Here is a 27,189-nt window from a genome sequence, read left to right as displayed (position 1 = left end):
GGAGTTTGAGGTTGCAGTGAGCTATGATCGAGCCACAGAGCTCCAGCCTGGGCAACAGAGTGAAACTCCGTCTCTAAAATAATAATAATAAATTTTTAAAAGATATGTATTACTTTGGACATTCCAAGGATTTTAGGAGTTGTAAGACAGGAAATCGGGGTAAAGAAAAAATATATATGTCACAATATCGTGCAACCCAACTTCTCTTCGGGCTCTGCCAGAGCCACCAGATCACTCTGAAGACCCTCATTTGTGCTACTGACTAACTGTCTGGCTGCTCTTGGACATGTCTCTTCTCCCAAGACCCCTTGAAGATGGCTTTAGAAGGGCCCCAAACTTAGCTAGCTCCCCCCAAGCTCAGGCTGGCCCTGCCCCAGTCTGCGACCCCTCCCTCTTGGGTTCAAGGCTTTGTTTTCTTCTTAAAGACCCAAGATTTCCAAACTCTGTGGTTGCCTTGCCTAGCTAAAAGGGGAAGAAGAGGATCAGCCCAAGGAGGAGGAAGAGGAAAACAAGACAAACAGCCAGTGCAGAGGAGAGGAACGTGTGTCCAGTGTCCCGATCCCTGCGGAGCTAGTAGCTGGGAGCTCTGTGCCCTGGGCGCCTTGCAGCCCTGCACCTGCCTGCCGCTTCCCCACCGAGGCCATGGGCCCAGGAGTTCTGCTGCTCCTGCTGGTGGCCACAGCTTGGCATGGTAAGAGCAGAACGGGGGGCGGGGGACTTTGCTGGGGTGTGACGGAGAAGACCCCTGTGAAAGGATTCAGTCCTTACCCCTCACTGGGTGTCCTCAGGCTGTTTTAGTCTCCCCAGCATCGGACTGCAGGCTTGTGGGTATCTGCTTTGGAGAGGTAGTGGGGTGAAAAGAGATGGGTGTGGTGGAACTGGTCCACCTGGTGCTGTGGATCTGTCCCAGCTCTGCCATTGACTCACTGTATGTCCTGAGCAAGCCTCTGATACTCTTGAGGCTTCAGTGTCCACTTCTATTCAATTGCAGGTGTTGGGGGCAGGGGGACAGTGATAGACTAGACCAGAGCAGTGCTTTTCATACTTTCCTGTGCATACAAGTTACCTGAGGATCTTGTTACAATGCAGATTCAGACTCAGTCGGTCTCAGGTGTGACCTGAGATTCTGTATATCCAACAGACTCCTGGGAGATGTGAGATGCCGGCACTGCTGGTCCACACTTAACACTGAGTTGGGAGGACCTGGAGAGCTCCTGATGGCTCTGGCAGCTCTGCCAGCTCGTGATTTGATGATTCTATGCAACACCTGATTTGGAAGGGCCTGATAGGGGTGGTGGTTCTTCCTTGGGTGGCTTGTGTAAGAGGTCAGAAGGAGAGACAAGAGGTTGGCCTCTCTGGCCCAGGGCTCAGGAGAGGGGAATTCAGGGTGAAATGGGTATAGGGCTAGAGGAGGGATTGGAAAGAAGCCAGCGAGGGTCTCCTGGACCAGAGCCCTCCCAGACACAGGCTGCCGAGTCTCAGGAGGTCCCCAGGCTCCAGCAGTTCTGCAGAATTTCCATCTGGGAGGGAACATGACTAGACGTGAGGGGCTGCTGTGCTTGGCTTGTTGGCCCAACAAACACATTTCTATTCTATTGCCTGCTTATTCAAAAGGACCTTGGGGGAGGATGGGGATTGAAGGGAAGAAAGGACAGCCTCATACTGGCCTCTTCACAGGAGGACCCTAGGGCCGTGGCGCTGCTGGTCCCCGATGAGGAGGAGATGGCCCACTGACCATCCTTCTCTGGCCCAGGCAATCACACTGAGCTTGAGTATTTGGGTTTTTTTTTTTTTTTTTTTTTTTTTTTTTTTTTTTTTTTTTTTTCTGAGACAGAGTCTCTCTCTGTCATCAGGCTGGAGTACAGTGGCACAATCTCGGCTCACTGCAACCTCCACCTCCCAGGTTCAAGTGTTTCTCCTGCCTCAGCCTCCCGAGCTGGGATTACAGGCGCACACCATCATGACTGGCTAATTTTTGTATTTTTAGTAGAGATGGGATTTCACCATGTTGGCCAAGCTGGTCTCGAACTCCTGACCTCAGGTGATCCACCTGCCTTGGCCTCCCAAAGTGTTGGGATTACTGGTGTGAGTCACGGCGCCCAGCCTGGACTTTTTATTTTGCAATGTAACTTACATGCAGTAAAAAGCACACGTTCTTAAGTTCAATGAGGTCTGACAAATGCACACACAGTGTACCCACCACCCCCATCATCTCAGAGAGTCCCACAGGTTTGATTTCACTGACTTGTCCTATCCTTACACCCAGAACCTGCCTGTGGGGCGAAACCCGAAAAGTATCTGAGCCAGGTCTCAATTTATTCATTTATTTTTTTATTGAGATGGAGTCTTGCGGCCAGGCATGGTGGCTCATACCTGTAATCCCAGCACTCTGGGAGGCTGAGGCGAGTGGATCACAAGGTCAGGAGTTTGAGACCAGCCTCCCCAATATGGTGAAGCCCCCTCTCTACTAAAAAATACAAAAATTAGCTGGGCGTGGTGGCAGGTGCCTGTAGTTCCAGCTACTCAGGAGGCTGAGGTGGGAGAATCACTTGAACCCAGGAGGCAGAGGTTGCAGTGAGCCGAGATTATGCCACTGCACTCCAGCCTGGGCGACAGAGCAAGACTCCATCTCCTTTCTTTCTTTTTTCTTTTCTTTTTTTTTTTTTTTTTTTTTTTGAGACCGAGTCTTGCTCTGTCACCCAGGCTGGAGTGCAATGGCATTATCTCGGCTCACTGCAACCTCCGCCTCGGGTTCAAGCAATTCTACTACTCCTGAGTAGCTGTGATTACTGGTGCCTGCCACCACACCCAGCTAATTTTTTTATTTTTGGTGGAGACAGGGTTTTATCATGCTGGCCATGCTGGTCTCAAACTCCTGAACTCAAGCGATCCCCCTGCCTTGGCCTCCCAAAGTGCTGGGATTACAGGCATGAGCCACTGTGCCTGGCTTCAATCAATTTAGAAGTTTATTTTGCCAAGGTTAAGGACATGCTGGCGAGAAAAAAACATGGAGTCACAAAAATATTCTTTGGTCTGTGCCATTCTGGATGAATTTGAGAGCTTTAATATTTAAAGGGGAAAGTGGGCTGGAGGGGAAAAGGGGAGGTTGTGGTAACCCACATGTTGCAAAAGAAAAGCAGCAGGTAGGGGAACAGTCAATTATCTCAGTTCAGTAAATTGGCTCTTTACATAGGGAAAGTGGACATAGAGGAGCTGCCTGTGGGATATTTTACCTTTTATCTGTCGCTATCTGCTTAGGAATAAAAGGCAAGGCAGCTTCTTGCATGACTCAGTTTTCAGCTTGAGTTTTTCCTTTTGGCAGAGTGGATTAGGGTCCTGAGTTTTTGTTTTCCCTTCACAGGGGCATGGTGTGTGGGAGGGGGGCCAGATGGTTGTCCAGGGTCCAGTCTCAAGAGAAAGAAGAGATGGGGAGGCTGGAAACCTAAGTTTTCAGCCCAATAGACCAATAGTGAGTGGGTGAGGGGCCACTGTGAGGGGATGGTATTGGAGGACCAAAGAGAGAGAGAGGGGCTCGCTCTTCACCACTGCGACAAGATCCTGAGCTGAGGAGGGGCTGTGTCCGGCGTTGGTATGCTGTGTGCTGTGTGTGTGTGTGTGTGTGTGTGTGTGTGTGTGTTGGGAGAGAAGAGTAGAGATTGGGGCACATTCTGGAAGTGATGATGGAGGGGCTTCCAGGCAAGTGGGAGCTAGTGGAGAGGTGTGCGGCATGGGGAGAATTGGGGAGCAGACATGAGAGGGGGGAAGAATGGACAGGCACAGAAGGGGACCTTAGTTAATGTTCATAAGCCCATGCCCCCACCCCAAGGAGGATGGGGGCCAAGCCAGCTTCCTTCCCTGCTAGCCAAGCCAGCAGGGGAAGTTGGCTGCAGAAGTTGTGGGTATCAGCCTTATCCTGCATGAATATCTGGGACAATAGAATAGGACAAAATAGGGCAGACACCGCTCCCTGACCACATTTCCTGGAGGCCAAGGCAGGGTCTAGAGAGACAGGCTGGGGGAAGGGATGGGAGAAGCCCACTGTGAGGCGTGAGGCAGGTGTAAAAAAGGAACAAATGGAATCACAGAATCCAAGGTTAAAATCTTGAGCGATCAGAGTTGGCCCAGAATGGACATTAGAAATGTAGCAATTAAAGCAGGTGCCCAGGGCAGGAGCAGTTCTATACATCATCTCACTCAACCTCCAGCTGAAGTTTTTGGGGTGGGAGCTGGGATTATTCTCATCAGACAGAAGAATAGCCTGAGGCTAAAAGAGGTTAAGCAACTAACCCAGCTGGTAAGGGAAGAACCAAGATCCAAACCTAAGTTGGAAACTCCAAGCTGTTTCCTGCTATAAAACCCCGGGCTGGGGGCCCTAGATTGCTGCAGCAGTGATAGGGCAGCCCCAGCTCTGTTGAGATTTGCTAAAAGGCTGCTAGAAATGACACTTGTCCCTCTTCCTGGCGGTTGCACTGCATAGGAGGGCACAACCCCAGGTGGCAGCCTTGGCAGTATTCGCAATTCACTCAGTCCCTTTTGCTGATCAGAGTCTTGGGGAGAGGGGATGCACCTTCTGATGAATACAAATCAAAACATGAATTAAGCCATCCCGAAAGGACTTGAGAGAGGAAACCTTTCCAATTCTGGGCTCTATGGTGGGGCAGGGGGAATTCCCATTTCAAGGGGGTTTGCAGAGAACAATGGAGAAACCCTGAGTTCACCAAAAGCCCTCGGGGCCGACCTGTCATTGTGCCCCCATCACAGGGAATAGGAAGGGCCAGAGCTGAGGAGTTGGATGGCCAGGGTCAGCCAGTGGGTCAGCGTCTGAGCCTAGCCTCGCAGCTGCCCCGCAAGTGGCACTCCCTCTCCCTGCCTGGAGAGAGGACAGTGGCTAGGAGGCTGGGGAAGCAGAAGTGAGAACATCCCTGTAGAAGGGCCACAGGCTGAGCGGAAACCGGGGGCTGAGCATGACGCCAACAATGTGTTTCCGCCCACACAGGCTGGGGGGCGCCTGGCAGCCCCTTGGAGGCTTGAATCAGCTCTCACTTCCCTCCTCTGCCCCTATTTTAGGCCCTGGAAAAATGCTGACGCTGCAGAGGCAACGGGCCTTCTTCCCGGACGGCCTGATAGGGGTTTCAAGTTCTCTTTTCTCCTTCAAGAAAATTTTCCTTAAAAGAGATTGGCTTCCCAGTAAACACAGATGTGTGGGGGTGCGGGGGTGAGCTGCTGGGTGTAGACTAGGTAATAAACATAGTGACTAACTCTTACTGAGCCATTTATTTGGTGACAGGTGATATTCTAAAGGCTTCCCATGCATTTAAAATGCCTAACATACCAATAAGTGGGTACGATGATTGTCCCCGTTTTGTAGGTGGGGAAACTGAGGCATGGCACCTCCCCATCCCACTGTGCTGCAGACCAGATGTCCACCGGTGGGAGTGGGCACACCAGGAGATTCTTGGGACCTCTCTAACTCTGCGGGGCTAAGATCCTACATCTCTTTTTTTTCTTTCCCATATGAATTAAGCCGAGGACTTGGCCGTGAGCATTCCATTCATTTGTTTCTTCATTCGGTGGTAGAAATACATCCACTTTGTACACAGGGTTAAAAGAGTCCATTCCTGGGGAGAAGAAAGATGCCATCACAGCAGGGAAGACTGAGGCAGGAGGCTGAGGACCCCAGGGGGACAGAGGCCTGGGTGAGAGGCTGAGCAAGCTGCAAGCCCCCTTTCTCAGAGGAGGGACCTTCTGGACATCAGAGACATCAGTCCATCCCTGAGCAGGTTGAGGGTTAGGAGCTGAGCAAATGACCAGGGGGCAGGGGCTCATTCAAGGTGGTCCCTTGATGGCACAGCACCATCCCTGCCAGGCTACCACCCATCTCAGAGTCAGGACGGCCCAAGGGGTGCATCCTAGACCTCACTTCTGTCTGCTGTCCCTCCCTCTCACCAGGTCAGGGAATCCCAGTGATAGAGCCCAGTGGCCCTGAGCTGGTCGTGAAGCCAGGAGCAACGGTGACCCTGCGATGTGTGGGCAATGGCAGCATGGAATGGGATGGCCCCGTATCACCTCACTGGACCCTGCACTCTGATGGCTCCAGCAGCGTCCTCACCAACAACAACGCTACCTTCCAAAACACGGGGACCTATCGCTGCACTGAGCCTGGAGACCCCCTGGGAGGCAGCGCTGCCATCCACCTCTATGTCAAAGGTGAGGAGTCTGAGCCTCCTCCCAAGAGGCCTGGCCCGGCAGGCCCCACTACAATGGGCCCTAAAATTAACAATCGTAAAAATTCAGCTCTGCATTTACTGAGTGCTGGCTATGAGCAAGGACCTGGAAGAGCTGCTAATGTAATGCAGTCCTCACAATAACCCTGCAAGTCGGGTCTATGATGATGCATTTTCTAGAAGTGCAGGGAGGTTGTCCAAGGTCACACAGCCTCACATAGTGGGACTAGACTGGAGCCCAGGTGCATCTGACTCTGGAGCCACCATGCTGAAGCATCCGCTGAACTGTCCTGGCATGGTGTGACCTCAGATGAATGATCAGCTTCTCTGAGCATCCCTGTCACCTATGTCCAGGTACTCCCTGGCCCAGTGGAGGGAGGGCAGTTGTAACCCTTTGCCCGCCTCTACTCTAGACCCTGCCCGGCCCTGGAACGTGCTAGCACAGGAGGTGGTCGTGTTCGAGGACCAGGACGCACTGCTGCCCTGTCTGCTCACAGACCCGGTGCTGGAAGCAGGCGTCTCGCTGGTGCGTGTGCGTGGCCGGCCCCTCATGCGCCACACCAACTACTCCTTCTCGCCTTGGCATGGCTTCACCATCCACAGGGCCAAGTTCATTCAGAGCCAGGACTATCAATGCAGTGCCCTGATGGGTGGCAGGAAGGTGATGTCCATCAGCATTCGGCTGAAAGTGCAGAAAGGTGCGTGGGGCACGGGGACCGGCGGCCAGGCCTGAAGAGTGGGGACAGAGAACCGGCGGCCACACGGCTGGGGACTGGGGACTGGGTGTGATGGGGGGTAGTGGGATGTCCTCTTTCTTTCACTTCTTCCCCTCAATGGTTCCACGATTGTCTATGGGGCCGGACTGACAAGGTGTCGGGGCAGGGAGACAAACCACATGTGAGCAAATAACTCAGTGAGCAAGGTCATCTCAGGTCATTAGACATGCTACAAAAAAAAAACATTCAACAGGGTAGCCGAATAAGGAGTGTGTGGGGTGGGGGAGCCTCACTGAGAAGGAAACACTTTATTAGAGCGGAAATCTGAATGACATGAAGGAGGTGGCTGTGCAAAGATCTGCTTCAGCAGGGGGACAGTGAGTACCAAGTGGTGAGGTGGGGACAGGCTCTGAACATTCTAGGTGTGGAAAGAGGACTGAAGCTCAGCCTCAGACATGGATTTCCCACTCGGGGCCTGCCTAAGGCCAGGTGCTGGGCACGTGCAGGAGGGATGCTGAGCCAAGAGGCAGGGAGGAGATGGTGGGCGCGTGTGACGGCTCTCGCGGTGGCCAGGTAACAGGGGAGGTGGAGTCTCACCCTGCTGGGATGGCAGGCAGGATTCTGGTTTCTGGGAGGACTGGTGAGAGCAAGCAGGGCCCCAGGCTGAGGACCTGGGCTTGAGACAGCAATCAGTCCCTGTAACGGGGGCCAGGGTCACAGTGAAGCAGCTAGCTCAATGCCCCTGGGATCTGAGGCCACTAAATCTGCCCAGGAGGTCAAAGGACCCCAGCTGGGTGGGCAGAGGAGGCCATTAGGGCTCTTTCCTGGCATTTCATCCTGCAGAGCCCCGGGGTGGCCAACAGCCAAAGGTCCTGGGCCCTAGCTCTGCCTTGACCCCCCTCAGGGACCTCGGGTGAGTCCTTTCATGTCCCTGGGCCTTAGAAATCTGGATTAGATTATCTTTCAACAGCAGCAATGGGCATAAATATGAATTCAAGGCCTACTGTGCATCAGGCATCTTGCTGGCTGCTGGAATATTCCTGTCATGGATTTGACATTCAACTAGAGTCTAACTATTAAACAGAAAGTAAATACAAATGTGATGAGCAAGAAACCAAGCTGGGGAGTGGAGGGCATGGAGGTGCTGGGGAGGCTAATTCATATCAGCTGATCAAAGAGGCCTTGTTGAGGAATTTTTGGGCTAAAGATCTGAAGGATGAGAACAGCCTCCCATTTGAAGTGTGGGAGGAAAGTCATTCCAGGAGGAAAAGGTGGGTGCAAAGGCCCTGTAGTAGGAAAGAGGTCCAGCGGGCTGCAGTGCAGTGAACAAGGGGTGGGGTTGTCAGGGCGGTCAGAAACAGGTTGGGGTGTGGAAGGACTTTGACTTCTTTTCTGAGAGTAACAGGAAGCCCCAAACATTTACAGAGGAGAGAGGCATGGTCCCATTTATATTTGTAAGAGGTCACTTTGGTGAAGAATCCAGGTGTAGGGGGCTCAGAGGGAGGCAGGGAGGTCTCTGAGGAGGCTGGTGCAGAAGTCCAGAGTGGAGAATGGTGATGGGACTGGGGAGGGGTAGAGGTGATGGAGAAAGTAGACTTTCCAAGGTCTCTTTAGGACAGGCCTTGCAGTGAGGGGACTGGGAGCATCAAGGCTGCCTCCCAGGATTTGGGATGGGGCAGTGGTGGGGACCCTGGCCAGTGTGACCTTGCCCATGGCAGGGAGGAGAGCAATAGCTCTATCATGTTCAGGGAGCCTGGGTGTTCAGGGGTCTCTCCGCCGGTCTCAGTCATCCCAGGGCCCCCAGCCTTGACACTGGCGCCTGCAGAGCTGGTGCGGATTCGAGGGGAGGCTGCCCAGATCGTGTGCTCAGCCAGCAACGTTGATGTTAACTTTGATGTCTTCCTCCAACACAACGACACTAAGGTCAGTCCCTGCTGATCACAAGGTGAAGTCTAGCCATCCTCCCAGCACACCAGGTTTCCCACGGTGGAGTCCCGGGCCCCCCACTCCAAACTGGCTGTCTTAGCTGAAGGCACAGCTCAGACTCCAGAGAGGGGCGCAGACTTGCCCGAGATCTCACTCCCAGTCAGTAGCTGATGCACAGCCAGGACTCATGCTTGTGCCGCTGAACTTTGTGGGGGTGGGTGGGGGGAGGTGGTTCTCTGTCGTCTTGCCACATGACCTTTGCTCCAGCCTTTAGACAAAAGCCAGAGGTGAGCTCACTTTTGATTTAGCAAGGGTTTCCTAGGCCACCTTTGAAGCCCAGGAATATAACAGCTATTTCAGAAAGACTTTGGGAGAGAGGGAGGAGGAGGGAGGATTCCAGGAGGGAATCATGCTGGGCTGCCTCTAAGAGCCCCCTCCCTTCCCACTGTGCCTGCCGTGTTCCAGACACAGCCCTAAGCCACTTGCATGCATATCTCATTTACTCCTCACTACAGTCTTAGGGGCAGGGAGCCAGTATTAGTCCCATTTTACAAGTGAAGAAACAGGCTCAGAGGAAGGCAGATAGTAATCCTTAAAGGCTGAGGATTGGAACCCAGATCTTTCTAATCCCTAAACTACCTTGGTATAACATCTCCATTCCTTCTGGCTGCAGCTCACAATCCCTCAACAATCTGACTTTCATAATAACCGTTACCAAAAAGTCCTGACCTTCAACCTCGATCAAGTAGATTTCCAACATGCCGGCAACTACTCCTGCGTGGCCAACAATGTGCAGGGCAAGCACTCCACCTCCATGTTCTTCCGGGTGGTAGGTAAGCATCAGGGTGGTGATGGACAGTTGGTAGGGATCCTGCAGGAGCATGAGCAGAAGGATTTTGAGGAGGAAGCTCATGTCAGGGAAGGAGACCTGCTGAGGATATCTCTGCTGGAGTTTGTTTATCCAAGGCCTGGCTAAGGAGCCACTCTCCAGGAGCTTTCCCTTACCCTCTGCTGGGACGTCTCTCCCACCTTGGAGCTCTTACAGTGCATGGCTGCATTGGGTGCACCTTAGTGCCATTTTTTGTTTGTTTGGGGATTGGGGTCCAGTAGCTCCCTACTGGACTTCATTTGTTCATTCTTTCATGCTTTCCTTTATGGACACATGAAAAGACAATGATCACCCAGTGATTATGGGGGAAGCACAAGGTGTCCCGGGAACACTAAGGAGTCACCCCAACCCAGGCTTCGAGAAGGTGGCCTCTAAACTGGGATGGGAAGAATGAAGGTGGGTTGGCCAGGCAGAAGGGTGGGAAAGGAAGGGGAACAGCGCTTCTGGCAGAGGGAGGAACATATGCAAGGCTCAAAGGCAAAGAGAGCATAGATCATTTGGAACACTGAAAGAACTTGGCAACAGCTGGGATGTGGAGCAGTGTGAAGAGTGGCCACAGGGGAGCAGAGGGGGTGGCAGAAGCCGGAGGTAAAAGTGTCTCAAAGTGAGAGAGAATAACTGCATCTTAACCTATTGGGAGGTCATTGTAAAGAGGAGAGTGATGGGGTCAGATTGCACAGAGGAGGCACTGTGTGGTGGTTAGGAGCACACACTCCAGGGCAGTGTTCCAACCTGAGTCTGCCAAGGACTAGCAGGTTGCTAACCCCCCTGTGTCTCAGTTTTCCTACCTGTAAAATGAAGATATTAACAGTAACTGCCTTCATAGATAGACGATAGATAGATAGATAGGAAGTACTTAGAACAGGGTCTGACACAGGAAATGCTGTCCAAGTGTGCACTAGGAGATAGTATCTGAGAAGGCTCAGTCTGGCACCGTGTGGGTTAGGTGGGAACCTAGAGGCTGGAGAATAGGCTGAAGATGGCCAGTGGTGTGTGGAAGAGTCTGAGATGCAGGGATGAGGAAGAGAAAGGAGATAAGGATGACCTCCAGGTCTCTGGCTATGGTGATTGGGTGCAGGCAGTGGAAGTCACTGGACTCAGACCCTGAAGCAAGGCAGGAGCTCATCAGAGTGGGAGCAGGCTCTGAGACATTTAGGTCTGGCCGTTCCTCATGTGTTGAATGTTATGGGAGATGGAGGTGGCGAGGAGTATGAGAATCATGAGCATCACTACCCCTAGAGTATGTGCAAGGCACTAGACTTGCAGCAGATTGTGAGCTCTGCTGTGGACCCCAATCTGCATTGGGAGCTTTGGCAGGGTAAAGGGGAAGAAGAGCAAAAGCATAAGAATTCAGTTACGGCTTCTAATCCTGTCTGCTTTCTAGTACAGGCATACAGTCGTCACTCAATAAATGTTTATGTTCATTCACACTTTGGGCCAGACACTGTTCTAGACATCGAGGATACAGCTGCAAATGAAACAGATACAACAACCCCCGACCTCATGAAGTGCGTGCTCTAGCTGGGAGTGGGCAAGCAATGAGTCAAGTAAATTATTAAAAAACAAATTATATAGCATTTGCAGCTTCAGATAGGGTGTTCACCAAGGAAGATCTCACTGGAAAGCTGATATTTGAGCAAAGACTTAAATTGCTGAAGGAGCAAGTCATGCGGCCATTTTGGAGAAGGGAGCTCCTTCCTGCAGCAGGACTGTGCTTGCCATGTTCAGGGGACAAGTGGGCCAGTGTGGCTGTGGGGAGAGAGAGAGAAAAAAAGTGGTCTCAGATGAGGTCAGAGAGCTAAAGTGGGAAGGTGGTAGATCGCACAGGGCCTTGGAGGCCACTGTAAAAACTTGGGCTTTTTCTCCTGAGAGAGATGGGGAGCTGTGGGAGGGTTTGAGCAGATGAGTGACATGGTGGGGTTGGATGTAGTAAGAATTAACAGAGCTTTCTTGGGCGTTATTGAGTACTGTCTGTAGGGAGACAAGGATGGAAGCAGGGAGATGAAAGGAGGAGGCTACCGCAGTGGTCCAGGCTGGAGCTGATGGTGGGTGGACTAGAGTGGTAATGGTGAAGGTAGCAGGAAGTTGTTGGTGTTTGGATGGATGAATGGATGAATGGATGGATGAATAATCGATAGATGGATTGTTGAGAGAGACAGAGAAGAAGAGAAAAGCCTTGCCCCTAAAAGCTCACAGACTAGTTGGAGAGAGAAGAAAGCTATCTGGAGGGAGAACCAGATGCATGAAGCAATGCGGATGCGGTGCCTAATGAGTGTGTAGTCTGGAAGGGCAGCAAAAGTCGAGTGAGAGGTTCCTGTGTCCTGGAGCACTGAGTAGAGACTCCCTCATGGGGGTGAGTCTTAAAGGATAAAGGGGCCTCTATAATGAAAAGGAGGAGGATGAGATTTCTGGTGGAGGAAATTGCTTGAGCAAAACCTCCAAGGTTGGAATGACTATGGTGTGTTCAGGGATGTTAGGAGACCCAGATGGGGGTGGAGCGTTGAGTGTGTGTGTGTGTGTAGGAAGGAAGAGGGGAGGTGGCTGGATGAGCACAGTGAGACCTGATTTGATTGAGGAGAGCCTTGAATGCCAAGCTGAATAATGGAGGCAATGGGATGCCATAGTGGGCTTTTGAGTAGACATATATCAGTGTAGAAGGGTGAATTTCAGATTTTTAGACAGAATAGAGTAAGGAGAGGAGATCTTAGAAATCATCCAGTCCAGGGCTTGTGGCAGAGCCCTGAGGTTTTAAGAAGACATGTCAGGGGCTACCATGACAGGCACAGAGAGGCTGAGTGAATTGAGGTTCTTGCCACAATTCCTTTGCCTGAGATTCAACAAGAGCAGCTGGATTACAATCTGTGCAAAATTTCATTAGGAGAAACTAGTTAGTAGCTGGGCGTGGTGGCAGGCACCTGTAATCCCAGCTACTCGGGAGGCTGAGGCAGGAGAATCGCTTGAACCTGGGAGGCGGAGTTTGCAGTGAGCAGAGACTGCGCCACTGCACTCCAGCCTGGATGACAGAGCGAGACTCTGTCTCAAAAAAAAAAACAAAAAACAAAAAAAACCTAGTCAGGACTCTTTCAGATAGAAGTGATAGAAACCAACTCAAACTGGCCTAATTAAAAGGATTTTTTTCCTTATAGCTAAAAAGCTCATGGATATCAGCTTCAGGAACACTTGGATCCAGGTGTTCAGCTGATGCTGGAAAGAATCTATGACTCCCCAACTCTCAGCTCTGCCAGGAAGGCTTTCCCCTTGTAGGACTCCGTCTATCCGCCTTGTAGTATCTGACCTAGCAACACCAGTAAAATGTGGGCTTCTCTTTTCCCAGAGTCTTAATAAAAATCATGGAATTGAGTGTTACAGACTCATGGATTCATGGTAACCCAAACCAATCACCGGGCCAGAGGGGACAGAGTACCCTCATTGGCTGGCCTGGGTCACACACCTACTCCAGAGCTATATTTGGAAGCCTCATTGGCTGACTTATGACCAGAAGAAAGGGAAATGGATGAGCACATGTGAAATTGTGTGTGTATGTGTGTGTGTGTTTTCTTGCTGCCAAAAATTTTTCAAAAACTTGGAAAATCACAGATATATTCAATCTCTTCATTACACAAATAAGGAGATGGAGGCACAAATGGGGATAGGAATTTGCCCAGGTTCTCCTAGGGCCTCAGCGAGAAAAGTTTTGATCCAGGGATTCTGAAGGGGCTGGTGAGAAGAGGGGTGTCAGAGGACCTGTCTTGGGTGGTGGGGACTATGCACCTGTGACATAGCTGCTCAGGGACTGGATCAATGGGTGGATGATGAAATGGACAAATAAACAAGGACATCTTCCCACTAATGCCAGATGCTTGTGTGTTCTGCTTTCCAGAGAGTGCCTACTTGAACTTGAGCTCTGAGCAGAACCTCATCCAGGAGGTGACCGTGGGGGAGGGGCTCAACCTCAAAGTCATGGTGGAGGCCTACCCAGGCCTGCAAGGTTTTAACTGGACCTACCTGGGACCCTTTTCTGACCACCAGCCTGAGCCCAAGCTTGCTAATGCTACCATCAAGGACACATACAGGTACCACTTATCAGCTCCCGTCTGCACAGCCCGACAACCAGATGGGGTATGCTTCAGCAAGCATCAGGACACTTGGCTCATGTCCCGACCTTGCTGTATGACCTTGAGCAAGTCCCTGCCCCTTTCTGGGCTTCACTTTCCCTGACTTCATGGAATCCCAATATTGGTCATCTGTGTTTGAGATCTAGATGAAATTGACTTACCTCTCCATCCCACATCCTTGGGATAGTCAGTGCCCCACCCAAGGATTCTACCGTTTCTTGGGAGTGCGCTTTCTCATTCATGGTCCTTCAAGAGCCCTCAACCTCATTCATTTTCTTCTCTTGGGGCCAATCTAAATGCAGAAAACAGCCCCACTCATAGACACACTCCTGATAATGACTGCACAAGTTATCTGCTACATACAAAAGCTTGGAGGGAGGGGAAGAGGGAATTAAGATCACACAATCACAGATACATGAAATGTTCTTTAAAGGATTGCGATCACCCAGCCCTGAGAATTTCTCACTGGCTGCTCTTCTCTGTAAGCTCAAAACTCTTCCCATGAAGTGCAATCTATAATAACTCCACACCCACTCTTCTTCCATCTCTCCACTCCCACAATCCTGTGTATTCCACACACATTTTAGAGATCTTTTTCCTGTCTGCTTATGAACTGTGTTCTTGGGGTCTTGCTTTCTCATCCAAAGTGGCTTAAGCAGGTAGGTTCTAAATAAGAAAGCTTTGTGCCTAAGAGGAACACTCATACCAGGTATACCAGGTATTAACTCAGGTATTAAAATAGTTCGTTCTTTTCTTTTGCTTTTCTTTCCTTTTTTTTTTTTTTTTTTTTAAGACGGAGTTTTGCTCTTGTTGCTGGAGGGCAATGGCGTAATCTCGGCTCACTGCAAAACTGCAACCTCAGCCTCCCGGGTTCAAGTGATTCTCCTGCCTCAGCCTCCCGAGTAGCTGGGATTACAGATGCCCACCACCACACCCAGCTAATTTTTGTATTTCTAGTAGAGACAGGGTTTCACCATGTTGGCCAGCTGGTCTCGAACTCCTGACCTCAGGTGATCTGCCTGCCTCCGGGCTCCCAAGGTGCTAGGATTACAGGTGTGAGCCATTGTGCCTGGCCTAAAAGAATCATTCATACCCTGCCCTTTCGGAACGAGACAGTACAGCTTAAGGGCAGCGAATACGTGGTGTGCATGCCACGCTCACTCTCATTCATTTTTCTGCAACTCTCTTCTGCAGAGTGTAGATGCGGCCTCAGAGTCCTCCTCAACACAGGCCCCAGGCAGTATTTCCAGCATAGTTGGCCCGTGAGAGATCTGTTTGTCATCCCTGTGTGGATCCCTTAGACAACTCCAAAACTCTTTGGGATTCTCGTTCTAGCTCTGGAAGCCCAAACCTCATTGATTCCCAGAATCTTGCTTGTCAATTGTCAGAAGCAACAAGGATGTTTTCTTGTCCTCATCTTCCTCCTCTCAGTTCCTTTCTGGCCAGGTCTCGGCCTTCCTCTCATTTAAAGCAGAAGTTCTGAATCTGGAGTCTGTAGGCCCTTTGGAGGGGTTGGTCCATGGATGGGTTTAATGGGTCCATAAGCCACGGAGACACTGAGGAAAGGAACACGAGATCCCCTAAAACACAGTAGTCTGGGCCCATTCAGCACAAGGCAGACAAGCCCGGGCACCAAACAGCCACGGAATTCTAGTTCATGTGGTGGGCTGTTCATAATGGTGACTCAATCATCCAAAAAAGTCAAATTCTTTTTAGTTAAAGGGGTTAGTTATCTCAAGAAGTGACCTGGACAGAGGGCTTCTATATGCCCAGGGTCTGGCTGGATGAGACTGCTCTCTGAATACCATAGATTTTAGTCCAGTAGTAGCTGCAGACATTTCCCAAGCAAGAACTGGCTATTGGCTATAATTTTTAAAATTTTATTTATTTTGACAGTGAACTGGGGGACTTTTTAAAAAATGTATTTATTACCTAAACAACACATGTTCGTTATGGACAAATTGTAAAATAGAGGTTAAAGAAAGAATAAAACAAAAACTTTCCCAGAATCAGCCAAAGATGATTTTTATTGTTTTCGCTCCCGGGCCTTTTCTGTGATAAAGGGTACCGTTAAATTGAGTGCCCACAAAGAGTCAAATTCTGTGTCAAGCACCCTAACTACGTATCCCTTTAATCCTTAGGCCAAGCCTGTGAATTAATAACCATTGATATCACTCTCACAGCAAAGGAAGTGAGGGATCAGAGAGGTTAAGTACTTGTCTAAGGTCACACAGCCAAAAAACGGCAGCACCAGGACTTGAACCCCAGTCTCTGCAGCAACATGGCTTAGAACCCAGGGCCCTACATCCTGCCTCTTGTCTCTTTCTCAGTCCCTCTTGGCAAGATTGGCACTTCAGGGATTTTCAGCAGGGATTGCAGCTTTCATGAAAGCTTAGTCCAGTGACGGTGGTCAACATAGCGGACGGGTGATATGCCTCCCAGCACCTTGAAGACATCACTTCTATTAAACCTCAGAAAAAAAACACTTTCAGATAAGAAAACCAACTAAGGAAATGGGATTGGTGGTTTTTGTATGTCTCAATGGCACCCTGCCTGAGTACCTGGCTTACCCAAGGCCGTTGGGCCCTGGATATTTTACCAAAAATAAAATAAACCCCTTTAAGGCTGTTATCTGACTGCAATCCTGGTAGGGGCCATACTAGGCTGGGGCTCACCAACACCACCTGATTCTTGCCTGCAGGCACACCTTCACCCTCTCTCTGCCCCGGCTGAAGCCCTCTGAGGCTGGCCGCTACTCCTTCCTAGCCAGAAACCCAGGAGGCTGGAGAGCTCTGACGTTTGAGCTCACCCTTCGATGTGAGTGCTGGGGCCGAGTGCCACCTGTGGTGGAGGCCCTGGGACTGCCTGGAGGGATGGGGTGGACGGGGACAGGGCACAGGGAAGGAGGTACTGGGAGATTGGGAGGTGGCGGGGAGAGTGTGACCTGGGGCCTCCTCTTTTCTTCCTCAGACCCCCCAGAGGTAAGTGTCATATGGACCTTCATCAATGGCTCTGGCACCCTTGTGTGTGCTGCCTCCGGGTACCCCCAGCCCAACGTGACATGGCTGCAGTGCAGTGGCCACACTGATAGGTAAGTGGGCTCCACTCACCTCCCTCACCTGGGCTCAGGGGCTGGGCACCCTGTAGGTGGGAGGGACATGCTGGCGCTGGGAACCCGGAAGCTCTGAGCCACATTCTGCTTTTTCCAGGTGTGATGAGGCCCAAGTGCTGCAGGTCTGGGATGACCCATACCCTGAGGTCCTGAGCCAGGAGCCCTTCCACAAGGTGACCGTGCAAAGCCTGCTGACTGTTGAGACCTTAGAGCACAACCAAACCTACGAGTGCAGGGCCCACAACAGCGTGGGGAGTGGCTCCTGGGCCTTCATACCCATCTCTGCAGGTGAGTGGGAGCCTTCACACCCGCCCCCCCCCATCCCCTAGCCCCGGCTCCTTTAGGCGGCTCCCCACCCCCCGCCTGCCGAGGGAGCTGGGGTCAGATCCACCTTTGGAGCAGATCCTAGCAATACCAAGGTCCACCTCTCTGGGCCAGTCCAAGCCTCTCCTGCCTGGCAGGTCTCCCGAAGCAGTAGGATGGGGCAGTCTCTGAGAAAGCAGAGAGAAAGCAGCCTGAAGAAACTGGCCCCCACTCTTATCCCTGCACTCTAACTCATGCATTTATTCACAAGTATGTGCAGGCATTATGCACCGTGTGCCAGGGACGTGCCCTATGCAGGGAAGCAGTGCCTCCCCAGAGCTTAGAGGCTGATGAGGGAGGCAGGCAATGAGCAAGGAAACAGTCTGTCCATCTCCAGCTCAGGGCCAGCTCAGGACGGCCTTCTCCAACTCTCTCCTCTTGCTCCAGACACAGTCTATACATTTGAGGTTGCTGTGCAAGAGGCTGCCCCGGGGGATGATGCCCGGCCCTGTGCACAACACAGGCTGCCTCTCTGCTTTACACAAAGGCTCCTTACCAGCTAGTTCTGTGATTCTCAGAGGCCCACAGCATCCTCAGGCTTTTGACAACCAGGCTCTGGCACCCACTGTGTGCCAGACCCTGGCATCTGCCTGGCTCAGAGGTGGTCACTCATGTCCCCAGCTGCTGGCCTTGGAGCAACTGTTACCAGGGTCCAACTGCATGCAGGTGCCTGTGGCCATGCTGGGTCTCACTGCTGGAGGTTGTATATTACAATAAAGCCAACATTTTGTTGAAGGCTTCTGCTGCGCCAGGCACTGTGTTAAGCTCTTTATGGGGATTATCTCGATTAACTCCTTCCTACAAACCTACGAAATAAATGTAATTTTCCCTAGGCTCAATGTCACACAGCTCCTAAGTGGCACAGGTGAAATTTGACTGCAGATCTAAGTTATTGATCTGAGCAAGGAAGTTGAAATTATGTCCTCCAAAACATCACTAGAACTAGGATTATAGATTTGGGGAAGAGGAGACCCAGGGGCCACAAGCCTGGCTTGCTAGACCCTCAGAAGGGCTGTATGATTCCAAAGGGCACGTGGGGAAGCTGCAGGGGAAGTGCAGGAGAGGAAGGTTGCAGTGTGACCTCCAGAAGGCCTTTCTGAACGAGCCTCCTGGAGGTGAAGTGCATGCTCATTACCTCCCGTCACTGGGGCTGTGCATGCGAGCCATGGCTGGGCACCAGGCCAGGCCGCTGCAGAGAGGTTTCTTGCACTGGCAGAGGGTGAGACTGCATGACCCCAGAGGCTCCCTACCCCCAGCCACAGGAGGCTGTGACTCTGGACAGGGTTTGGGGCTGGGCATGAGCAGAGCTGAAGAGGCCGTCCTCTCTGCCTTTCTCTTGGGGAGGGTGTGCAGGAGAGGCCCCAGAGGCTTCCAGTGGGGGATGCTTCATTCAGTCAACAAGCATTTATTGAGCACCCACTGTGTTCCAGGCAGTGTGCAGGCCTGACCTCAGGGAGGGGGCTCAGAGGCACCCCTGCCTGTTCACTGCTTTGCTTCATGCCTTCCAGGAGCCCGCACGCATCCCCCAGATGAGTTCCTCTTCACACCAGTGGTGGTCGCCTGCATGTCCATCATGGCCTTACTGCTGCTGCTGCTCCTGCTGCTATTGTACAAGTATAAGCAGGTGAGCCGGAGCGGAGTGGGGCTGCCAGGCGCCTGAGTGAGCCAGATTTGGATGGTACCCCCAGGCTGCATGGATTCACCCTTCCTCCTCCTCAGTCAGTCCATCAGCTAACAGCTCTTTAGTGGGTGCCTACTATATGCCAACATGAGCCGGCTGCTGGGTGGCCTCTGAGGCTCTGCCCTCATAGTGTTTACTGTCTAGTGTGAGAAACAGGTGCTAATCAAATAGCCATTAAAGCAAGGGCACACCTGTAATCCCAGCTACTTGGAAGGTTGAGGCAGGGGGATCGCTTGAGGCCAGGAGTTAGGGAGCAGCCTGGGTGATACAGCCAGATCCCAGCTCAAAAAACAAACAAAAAGCCATGAAAACAAGGGCATGGACTATAGAGTGAGAGGCTATGAGGAGAGGAATGGCATTCTGGAGCAGCACAGCCCTGGGATCCTGTCTCAGCCCGGAGGTGTCCTGGCACCCAGCACGGGGCAGAAGAAATGGACGTACAAGTGTGGTGTCCCCTGGGCCAGGCCTGAGCCCTGCCCTAAGAAGCACGTGGTCTACTGAAGACGAGGGCCTGTGACCATCATCCTCTTCATTACTTCATGTTACTGTCCTATTAGCCAAAGCCACAATTTAGTGCATGTTGCATATAGTGTGCTTCCTGTCACTGCCTGCTCAGTATATGATAGTGATCTGAGGGGCATTTTTCTGTAGCATGTTACCTACATCATCTCATTTAATGCCCTCAGCAACCATTGTATGCAGCTAGCATTAGCCTATTTTACAGAGTTGTAAACTGAGGTTCTGAGAGGTTGGGACAGTTGCCCTTGTCTACAGCTGGTCAAAGGCAGAGTCTGGTTTTTAACCCTGAAGGAGGACTCACTCCAAAACATGTCCCAATCATTATGTGAAACATTGACTCATCTTATTTTACCCTCACAAGAAGCTGGAGGCAGGAAGTATACTAGTCAGTATCTTACCCATCAGGAAGCTGAGGCTCAGCAAGGTTAAAAAAAAAAAAAACCCCAAGGGGCTGAGGGATATGGTTGGCATTGGGCCCCAGGGGCTTCTGTCCCTAGAGCCCATGGCCTCCACTGCCTGCCTGCCCACACAAAGACCATGTGCAATGTGATCAGAAGCTGAGAGGACCAGGCCAGAGGGCTGTGGGAGTTCAGAGGAGGAGGGACTTTTCAGGCTGGTGGGTAAGGGAGACTTCCTGGAGGAGGTGGCTTGGCATTGGTGGGATGGGCTTTGGAGGATGAAGGATGCAGCAGGGGAGATGAGACTAAGGGAAAGGGCATCTCTGGGGGGAGAGGGCAAAGTGTGCAGAGGTGCAGGTGAGGGGAAGACCAGGGTGGGGTTGGGGGTCTGAAGGGTTGGACCCCACCCTGTCAGTCCAAGGCCATCAGTGGGTTTGAACAAGGGAGTGGTGTGATCAAGGGCTGAATGACCCATCTTGTGTCCCCTTGGCTACCTTTTCTTCCCCACACCCCCTTGGGGCTTTTGTGAGAAGAGGGCTTGAAGTGGGCAGGTTGGAAGGGATGCTGGGGGAGCCCCAGGGGCACATGGATCGGGCTGTCTACTCCCGCCAGCACCCAGCATGAGAAGGCTGCTCTGAGGGCAGCTCCGGTCAAGACCTCGGGATCTAGGTCCAGCCCTGACACTGTTTTGCCATGTAACCTCGGCTGACTCTCTGTCGTCTCTGGGCCTTAGTTTCCCTCTTGTACCATGGGGCTGGGTGCTCTTTAACAACCCCTCCTCCTCTGACATGCCAAGAGCCCACTGGTGGTCTAGTTTAAGAACCAGAAACTTGGACTTCAGTGAATCTGGGTCCAAATCCTGCCTCTGCCAAGCTCTGGCTATGGGATGATGGGAAAATTGGTGTGTCTAAGTCTCTTCTCCATTTGTAAAATGGGATCGTTAACAGCCTGTTGTGAGGGATTCCGTACGACAACACACACAGAGGACTGAGCGGGGTGCTGGACGAGAGAGTCTCTGTGATGGGAGCTGCACACTCTTGTCCCAGGAGGAAGTGTGTTGGGGAACCAGAGTTAGCTCATGCATCTTGGGATGGTGGAAGGAGGGGGAGGTCTGAGGTTGGGCATCATCTCCTTGACTACACACCCAAAGCAGTTGTTTGGCCCAGCCCACCCACCTCCAGGGACAGGACCTTACTCACTCTTGGGGCCACCCGTTCCTTCTCTGAGCAGCTCCAGTGTTTGCACAGTTCTTCCTTACATGGAACTGAAAACTGCCTCACAGTGCCCACAGAGCTGCCAGGACAGTCATGCAGAGATTCCAGAGAAGGGCCTAGGGCCCCCTGTGGCCCTTTCTGCCTTGGGCTGGCCAGCCCCCTTGGCTGTGGTTTAGGAACTCTGTATCCCCTCTCCATGGGACCATTTTTGGAACATGTCACCTCCACACTTCCTGTCCAGGAAATTCAGCTGTCCCTGGAGCCCATGCAAGGCTGCGAGAAGACTTGCAGCTACCCTCCTCCCCTACACCCATTCACAGACCCTTTAGCTCCAGGCCGAGGTGTCCACCCATGGGACCAGACTTTGAGGGGTCAGGATGGTCATGCCCGTGCTAAGTGCCTGCCTTCCCATCCTCCTCTGCCTTGCCCCATGAGGTTCGGAGCCTTGCCCCTTCACTGGGGACTCAGCCCAGCCTCTCCTCATTGCCCAGGCCTGGCGAAAGAAGTGGCCTGTCTGTGGGGAGTGTTTGTTCTGCCTCAGGGCTGAGTCATCACCTTTCTGTCCCCCAGAGCGACCACAAGGGGGGCCGTGGGGGAAGAGAAAAGGGCAGGAGTCAGCAGGCTCTCCTGGAGGAGGAGGCGCACAGGGAAATGGCTGAGGCAGCAGGGAAGGGAGGGTCCAGGGAGGCTGCTGGAAAGACTACGATTCTGGGGGCTGGAACTGAGCTCTGAGGAGGGACAGGAGGGTCCCCAAAGATTCCCCTGGGAATCGTTCAGATCTCCACCCTCCTGGGATGGAGAACATCCACTCACCCAGAACCAGCAGGCCTAGATGGGGAGGGGACCGGGACTTTGCCTCCATGCCCCCTTTGGTGGGGAGGATGGGAGGAAGGGAAGAAGTCGGGGGGTGGGCCTGGGGCTTAGGCCCATTGCAAGGAATCAGTGGGATGATGTGCTTCAAGCATCTAGTGCAGCGCCCCACTCCCAGGAAGAGCTGTGGAAGAACTCGCTGCCATCATGACAATTATGTCCACCCTTCTCAGGAAGCCTCGCCCATCCCCACCTCTTGATCTCTCACTCATAGTTCTTTGGAAGAGAGGCTGCCTCTGGGTAGACGCCCATGAGCCCTTTCCAGGGATGGCACAGGTGCCCTGGGAGGTTTACAGGCCCAGCAGGGGCAGGAGAGGGTTCCTGAGGCAGGTAGAAGGCAGCTTGGTCCATTTCCAGGAATAGGATCCTAGGATTCAGAGATCTAAGAATCCAGCCAAACCTCTTCCTCCTTGATCCCCTCCCTTTCAACAGTGCCCCCTGCCCAGCTGGGGGCAGGGAGGGGCTGACTCAGCCCAGCTGCAGAGGGACAGAGGAACAAGAAGTGGTGAGAAAAAACAGTCTTGGCCACAGAGGCTACTAGAGATGGAAGTGGCCGGGAGAGGTTGAAGAATCCCCTCCTCACCCTGTCGCTGTCTTTTGGGCTGGGAAGGCACCCATGGGCAGGATTTGGATCCTCAGAGGCTTGAGAAGTTCTTCTCCCTGTGTCTCATTTCAGACTCTCTCCCAAGCTATAACACAGAGGCTCTGAAGTTCACCTGTAGTCCGCCCTTCCGAATCAGAGCCTGGAAGTTAGTTCCTTCTCATTTCTAATTGCAGTCTTTTCTCCCTAACTACCAGCTAGAAGTTCTTCCTGATGGTTAGCTGGAAGCTTTCTCCCTGTCTCTCTCTTTAAAAATGTCCACATTTTATTTTTGATTCAGGGGATAGATGTACAGGTTTGTTGCATGCGTATGTTTCGTGATGCTGAGCTTTGGAATATGGATCCCATCACCTGGTACTGAGCATAGCACCCATAGTTTTTCAACCCTCGCCCGCTTCCACCCTCCCTGCTCTAGTAGCCCCCAGTGTCTGCTGGTGCCATCTTTATGCCCATGCATACTCAATATTTAGCTCCCACTTCTAAGTGAGAACATGCGGTATGTAGGTTTTCTGTTCCTGTGTTAATTTGCTTAGGATAATGGTCTTCAGCTGCACTGTGTTGCTGCAAAGGACATGACTGGAATCTTTTCTCTCAACCAGGACTTGCAGCTAAAGGCCAGCCTCTTCCCTAGCACTGGTCCACACTTCCTTTAAGTTTCTAGCTCGGGTGCCCAGGGAAGGAGCCCAGCTGCAGGCACAGCCAAGCTGGTCCCATCCCCAAGGCCTGGCCGGAAAGAGTTGCTCTGCTGACCCAGGGCCTCCGTGTCCTCCACTGCCCCACCCCAGCTTCCACTTTCCCCCTCAACTTGGTCTTCATCAGCATTTCTCATGGGCAACCCTTAGCATGGTACTCCCCCTCAGCAGCTCACCCCTGGGCAAGAAACAGGTACAGCCATTTCTCCTCCCCACATCCCAGGGCTTGCCTCCCCTGGCTGGGTGGTAACAGCATGGAGAGCCTAAGGAAGGAAATCGGGTCTTTCCAAAGGTCCTGGTCCTCCAGAATCTATCTAGTGGGCAGGGTCTCTCTTTCTCTCTCAAAAAGGTAAAGTCAAGGCTGGGTGCCATGGCTCATGCCTATAATCCCAGCACTTTGAGAGGCCAAGACAGAAGGATTGCTTGAGCCCAGGAATTTGAGCCTAGTGAGTTATGATCATGCCACTGCACTCCGGCATGGGTGAAGGAGCAAGACCCTGTCTCAAAAAAAAAAAAAAAAGTCAGATGGCGACTCACCTGTGTCAAACTCTCAGGGTCTCTCACTGCCCGGCCAGGCATGGTAGCTCATGCCTGTAATCCCAGCACTTTGAGAGACCGAGGCAGGCAAACTGCTTGAGATCAGGAGTTCAAGACCAGCCTAGGCTGCGACAAAGCCCCGTCTCTACAAAAATTAGCCAGGTGTGGTGCCACATGCTTGTAGTCCCGGCTGCTTGGGAGACTGAGGTGGGAGGATTGCTTGAACCTCGGGGATCGAGGCTGTAGTGAGCCAAGACTGCCCCACTGCATGCCAGCCTGGGGGACAGAGATCCTGTCTTGGAAAAAAAAAAAAAAAAATCCCAAAAGGGAACCCACTCACCTTATCATAGCCCTCAAGACCTTCCTGTTTCTGGAACCTGCCCCTCACTTCCCTCAAGCCACGATGGCTGCCTTCCTATAGCTCAAACTTGCCAGGATCGTTCCCACATCAAGCATACAGCATTTCCATGTACTGTTCCTGGAAAATTCTTCGTCTGATGGTCACATGGTGGGCTCTTTAGGGGCCTTCCCTGACTTATCTTACTTTATTTTCTTCATAGCACCACTTGAGAATTTCCTACATACATATATATTTGCGTTTAATGCCTCTCTCAGCCACTAGAATGCAAACTCCATGGAGGGGCAGAGACTTTGTCCTGTTCAACTCTGAATCAGCGGTGCCTGACACAAATAGATGTTCAAGAAAGTATGTGGATGGGCTACTATTATTCAGCCTTAAAAAGGAAGAGAATTCTGACCTATGCTGCAACATGAATGAACCTTGAAGACATTACGCTGGGTGAAATAAGACAATCCCAATAGACACATGCTGTGTGAGTCCACTGAGGTGCAGTGCCTAGAGCAGTACAATTCACAGAGACAGCAGAATCATGGTTGCCAGGGGCTGGAGGAGGGAAAGGGGAGTTGCTCTTTAACGGGAACAGAGTTTCAGTTTTGCAAGATGAAAAGAGCTCTGGAAATTGGTTGCATGACAAGGTAAAATGTAATTTACTTAATACTACTGAACCATAACCTTAAAAATGGTCGAAATGGTAAATTTCATGTATGTTTTATCACAATTAAAAATACATATATATTTGGATGGGAGGTTGGGTGGGTGGATGGATGGGTAGATGGATGGACGGATGAACGGATGGATAAGATCTCAAGTTCCACCCTCCCTCCTGGCTCAGGAATTACCAGATTATCAGAGATATCAAGGCCCTCAGAGGTTGTCTTGTCCAAAGTCTTTAATACACAAATAGTGAAACTGAGGCTTGGAGAAGGGAAGGTCACACAACAAGGCAGAGTCAAGCAGGAACATGCTCTCAGTGCCATGTTCATGAGACGACCTCTCTCAGCCCAGAGCAGGCCTTGCCCTGCCTTCTCCCACTGGGCGCCTTGGGACTGCCCACACCCCTGCTCTTGGGGGTCAGAAACAAGGTCCAGGAACTGCCTGCCAGCCCCGACTGCCATGTGCTCCCTTCCTCTTCTGCAGAAGCCCAAGTACCAGGTCCGCTGGAAGATCATCGAGAGCTATGAGGGCAACAGTTACACTTTCATCGACCCCACACAGCTGCCTTACAACGAGAAGTGGGAGTTCCCCCGGAACAACCTGCAGTTTGGTGAGATGGCAGCTCAGCACTCCACACCTTCCTATCACAAGGCCTGTGGGGGTTGCAGGGGGCCCATGGGCCCTTGGACAGAGGCCCTTTGGTGCCCAGGGACCTAAGGGACCTGTGTGCGTGGCAGGTAAGACCCTCGGAGCTGGCGCCTTTGGGAAGGTGGTGGAGGCCACGGCCTTTGGTCTGGGCAAAGAGGATGCTGTCCTGAAGGTGGCTGTGAAGATGCTGAAGTGTGAGTGAGGGGAGGGGATGAGGGAAGGGATGGGGGGTGGTAGATGCTGGGGGTGGGCTGGCCCTGGTGTCACAAGAGGCATCAAACACATTTCAACCTGTTGAAGCCTGGGGGACAGAGCTCAGGGGTAAGGACTTGGGTTTTCTTGTGAGCTCCAGGCACCCTCTGACTCCTGGCTCCAAGAAGGTCTAGGTCACCCTTTAGTTGTGAAGGGGCTTCTGACTGAGCTCCAAAAAGTCTGGGGGTGCAGAAAGGCCACCTACGGCCATGGCCTGGCCACAGTTTGGCTTCCTGTCACCTGAAGACCAGCTCAGTGACAGGCTCATTCCTCCTCTCTCTCTCTCTGCCATCTGTGTGTCTGCATTTTTCCTTCTCCTCCTCTTGGCTTCTGGCCACTCTGGGTCTCGGGGTATGCCCTGCTTTCTCCCCTGCGTCTCTGCATTTGGTCCCCATGTATCTGTGTGGTGCTCTGTGTCCTGCCCTCTCCCTGTCTGTGGGACCTGTGGTTCTTTCTCCCAGCCACGGCCCATGCTGATGAGAAGGAGGCCCTCATGTCCGAGCTGAAGATCATGAGCCACCTGGGCCAGCACGAGAACATCGTCAACCTTCTGGGAGCCTGCACCCATGGAGGTAAGGGCCTTGGGTTTCCTGGGGCCAAGGTCTTGGGGCCTCTGGGGGATCTGAGGGCCCCAGGGCTACTTTGTTCCATCTTCCCCTTCTCAGGATCCTACTGCTCCAAGTGCCAGTGGGATCCCAGTCACAGCATCCCTTAAACTCCTGGGCCCATCTCCTAGACTAGTCAGGAGCTGCATGGGCAGCTTGAGGCATAAAGAGAGACTGATAGGGAGCATCGGAGTCCTTGGAGAAGGAGATGAATGTGCAAGCTCCTAGGCCCTGCTTCCAGGGAGCCAGATCCTGTGGGTCTGGAGTGAAGCCCCCCCGCCTACCTCTTATGAAGCCTCCATTCAAGGATGCTTGGATACTCTCCCCAGGGCCCACAAAGGTGCCCCAGGCTTTGTTGGGACTCCAAGTGCCCCACATCCTCTTCACTGATAGCAGCTCTGACCTACACTGAGCCGCCATAGCTTTCCTTTGAAGAAATAATTCTTGGGCTACATTTTTTTTAAGGTCGTCTTTTTTTTGTTTGTTTTTTGTTTTTTTTCTTGAGACGGAGCCTCACTCTGTCACCCAGGCTGGAGTGCAGTGGCGCGATCTTGGCTCACTGCAACCTCTGACTCCCATGTTCAAGCGATTCTCCTGCCTCAGCCTCCTGAGTAGTTGGAACTACAGGCACATGCCACCATGCCCGGCTAATTTTTTCTGTTTTTGTAGAGATGGGGTTTCACCATGTTAGGCAGGATGGTCTCGATCTCCTGACCTCATGATCCACCCACCTTGGCCTCCCAAAGTGCTGAGATTATAGGCATGAGCCACCGTGCCCTGCCAAAGCCATCTGTTTTAAACAGATGGAACTA

The 27,189-nt window shown here is 52.1% G+C and overlaps 1 protein-coding gene across 1 annotated transcript in view; it reads left to right on the top strand.

The window, feature by feature from the left end:
- The first annotated feature begins 462 nt into the window (after positions 1 to 462).
- Positions 463 to 27,189, top strand: part of CSF1R (colony stimulating factor 1 receptor) — a 33,484-nt gene continuing 6,757 nt past the window's right edge. The window contains exons 1-13 of the mRNA XM_024247417.3: positions 463 to 691; positions 5,950 to 6,207; positions 6,638 to 6,922; positions 8,727 to 8,863; positions 9,540 to 9,699; positions 13,636 to 13,828; positions 16,572 to 16,687; positions 16,841 to 16,961; positions 17,080 to 17,270; positions 18,854 to 18,969; positions 25,356 to 25,482; positions 25,610 to 25,714; positions 26,234 to 26,344. Of these exons, the coding sequence (XP_024103185.3) occupies positions 643 to 691; positions 5,950 to 6,207; positions 6,638 to 6,922; positions 8,727 to 8,863; positions 9,540 to 9,699; positions 13,636 to 13,828; positions 16,572 to 16,687; positions 16,841 to 16,961; positions 17,080 to 17,270; positions 18,854 to 18,969; positions 25,356 to 25,482; positions 25,610 to 25,714; positions 26,234 to 26,344 (1,969 nt within the window). The 5' untranslated portion in view covers positions 463 to 642. The remainder of the gene's footprint in view (positions 692 to 5,949; positions 6,208 to 6,637; positions 6,923 to 8,726; positions 8,864 to 9,539; positions 9,700 to 13,635; positions 13,829 to 16,571; positions 16,688 to 16,840; positions 16,962 to 17,079; positions 17,271 to 18,853; positions 18,970 to 25,355; positions 25,483 to 25,609; positions 25,715 to 26,233; positions 26,345 to 27,189) is intronic.

Source organism: Pongo abelii, chromosome 4 (assembly GCF_028885655.2).
Source record: "Pongo abelii isolate AG06213 chromosome 4, NHGRI_mPonAbe1-v2.0_pri, whole genome shotgun sequence".
In the NCBI taxonomy this organism is placed as follows: domain Eukaryota; kingdom Metazoa; phylum Chordata; class Mammalia; order Primates; family Hominidae; genus Pongo; species Pongo abelii.
The sequence above is the reverse complement of the archived record's forward strand: the minus strand, read 5'-3'. Positions and strand labels throughout refer to the sequence as shown.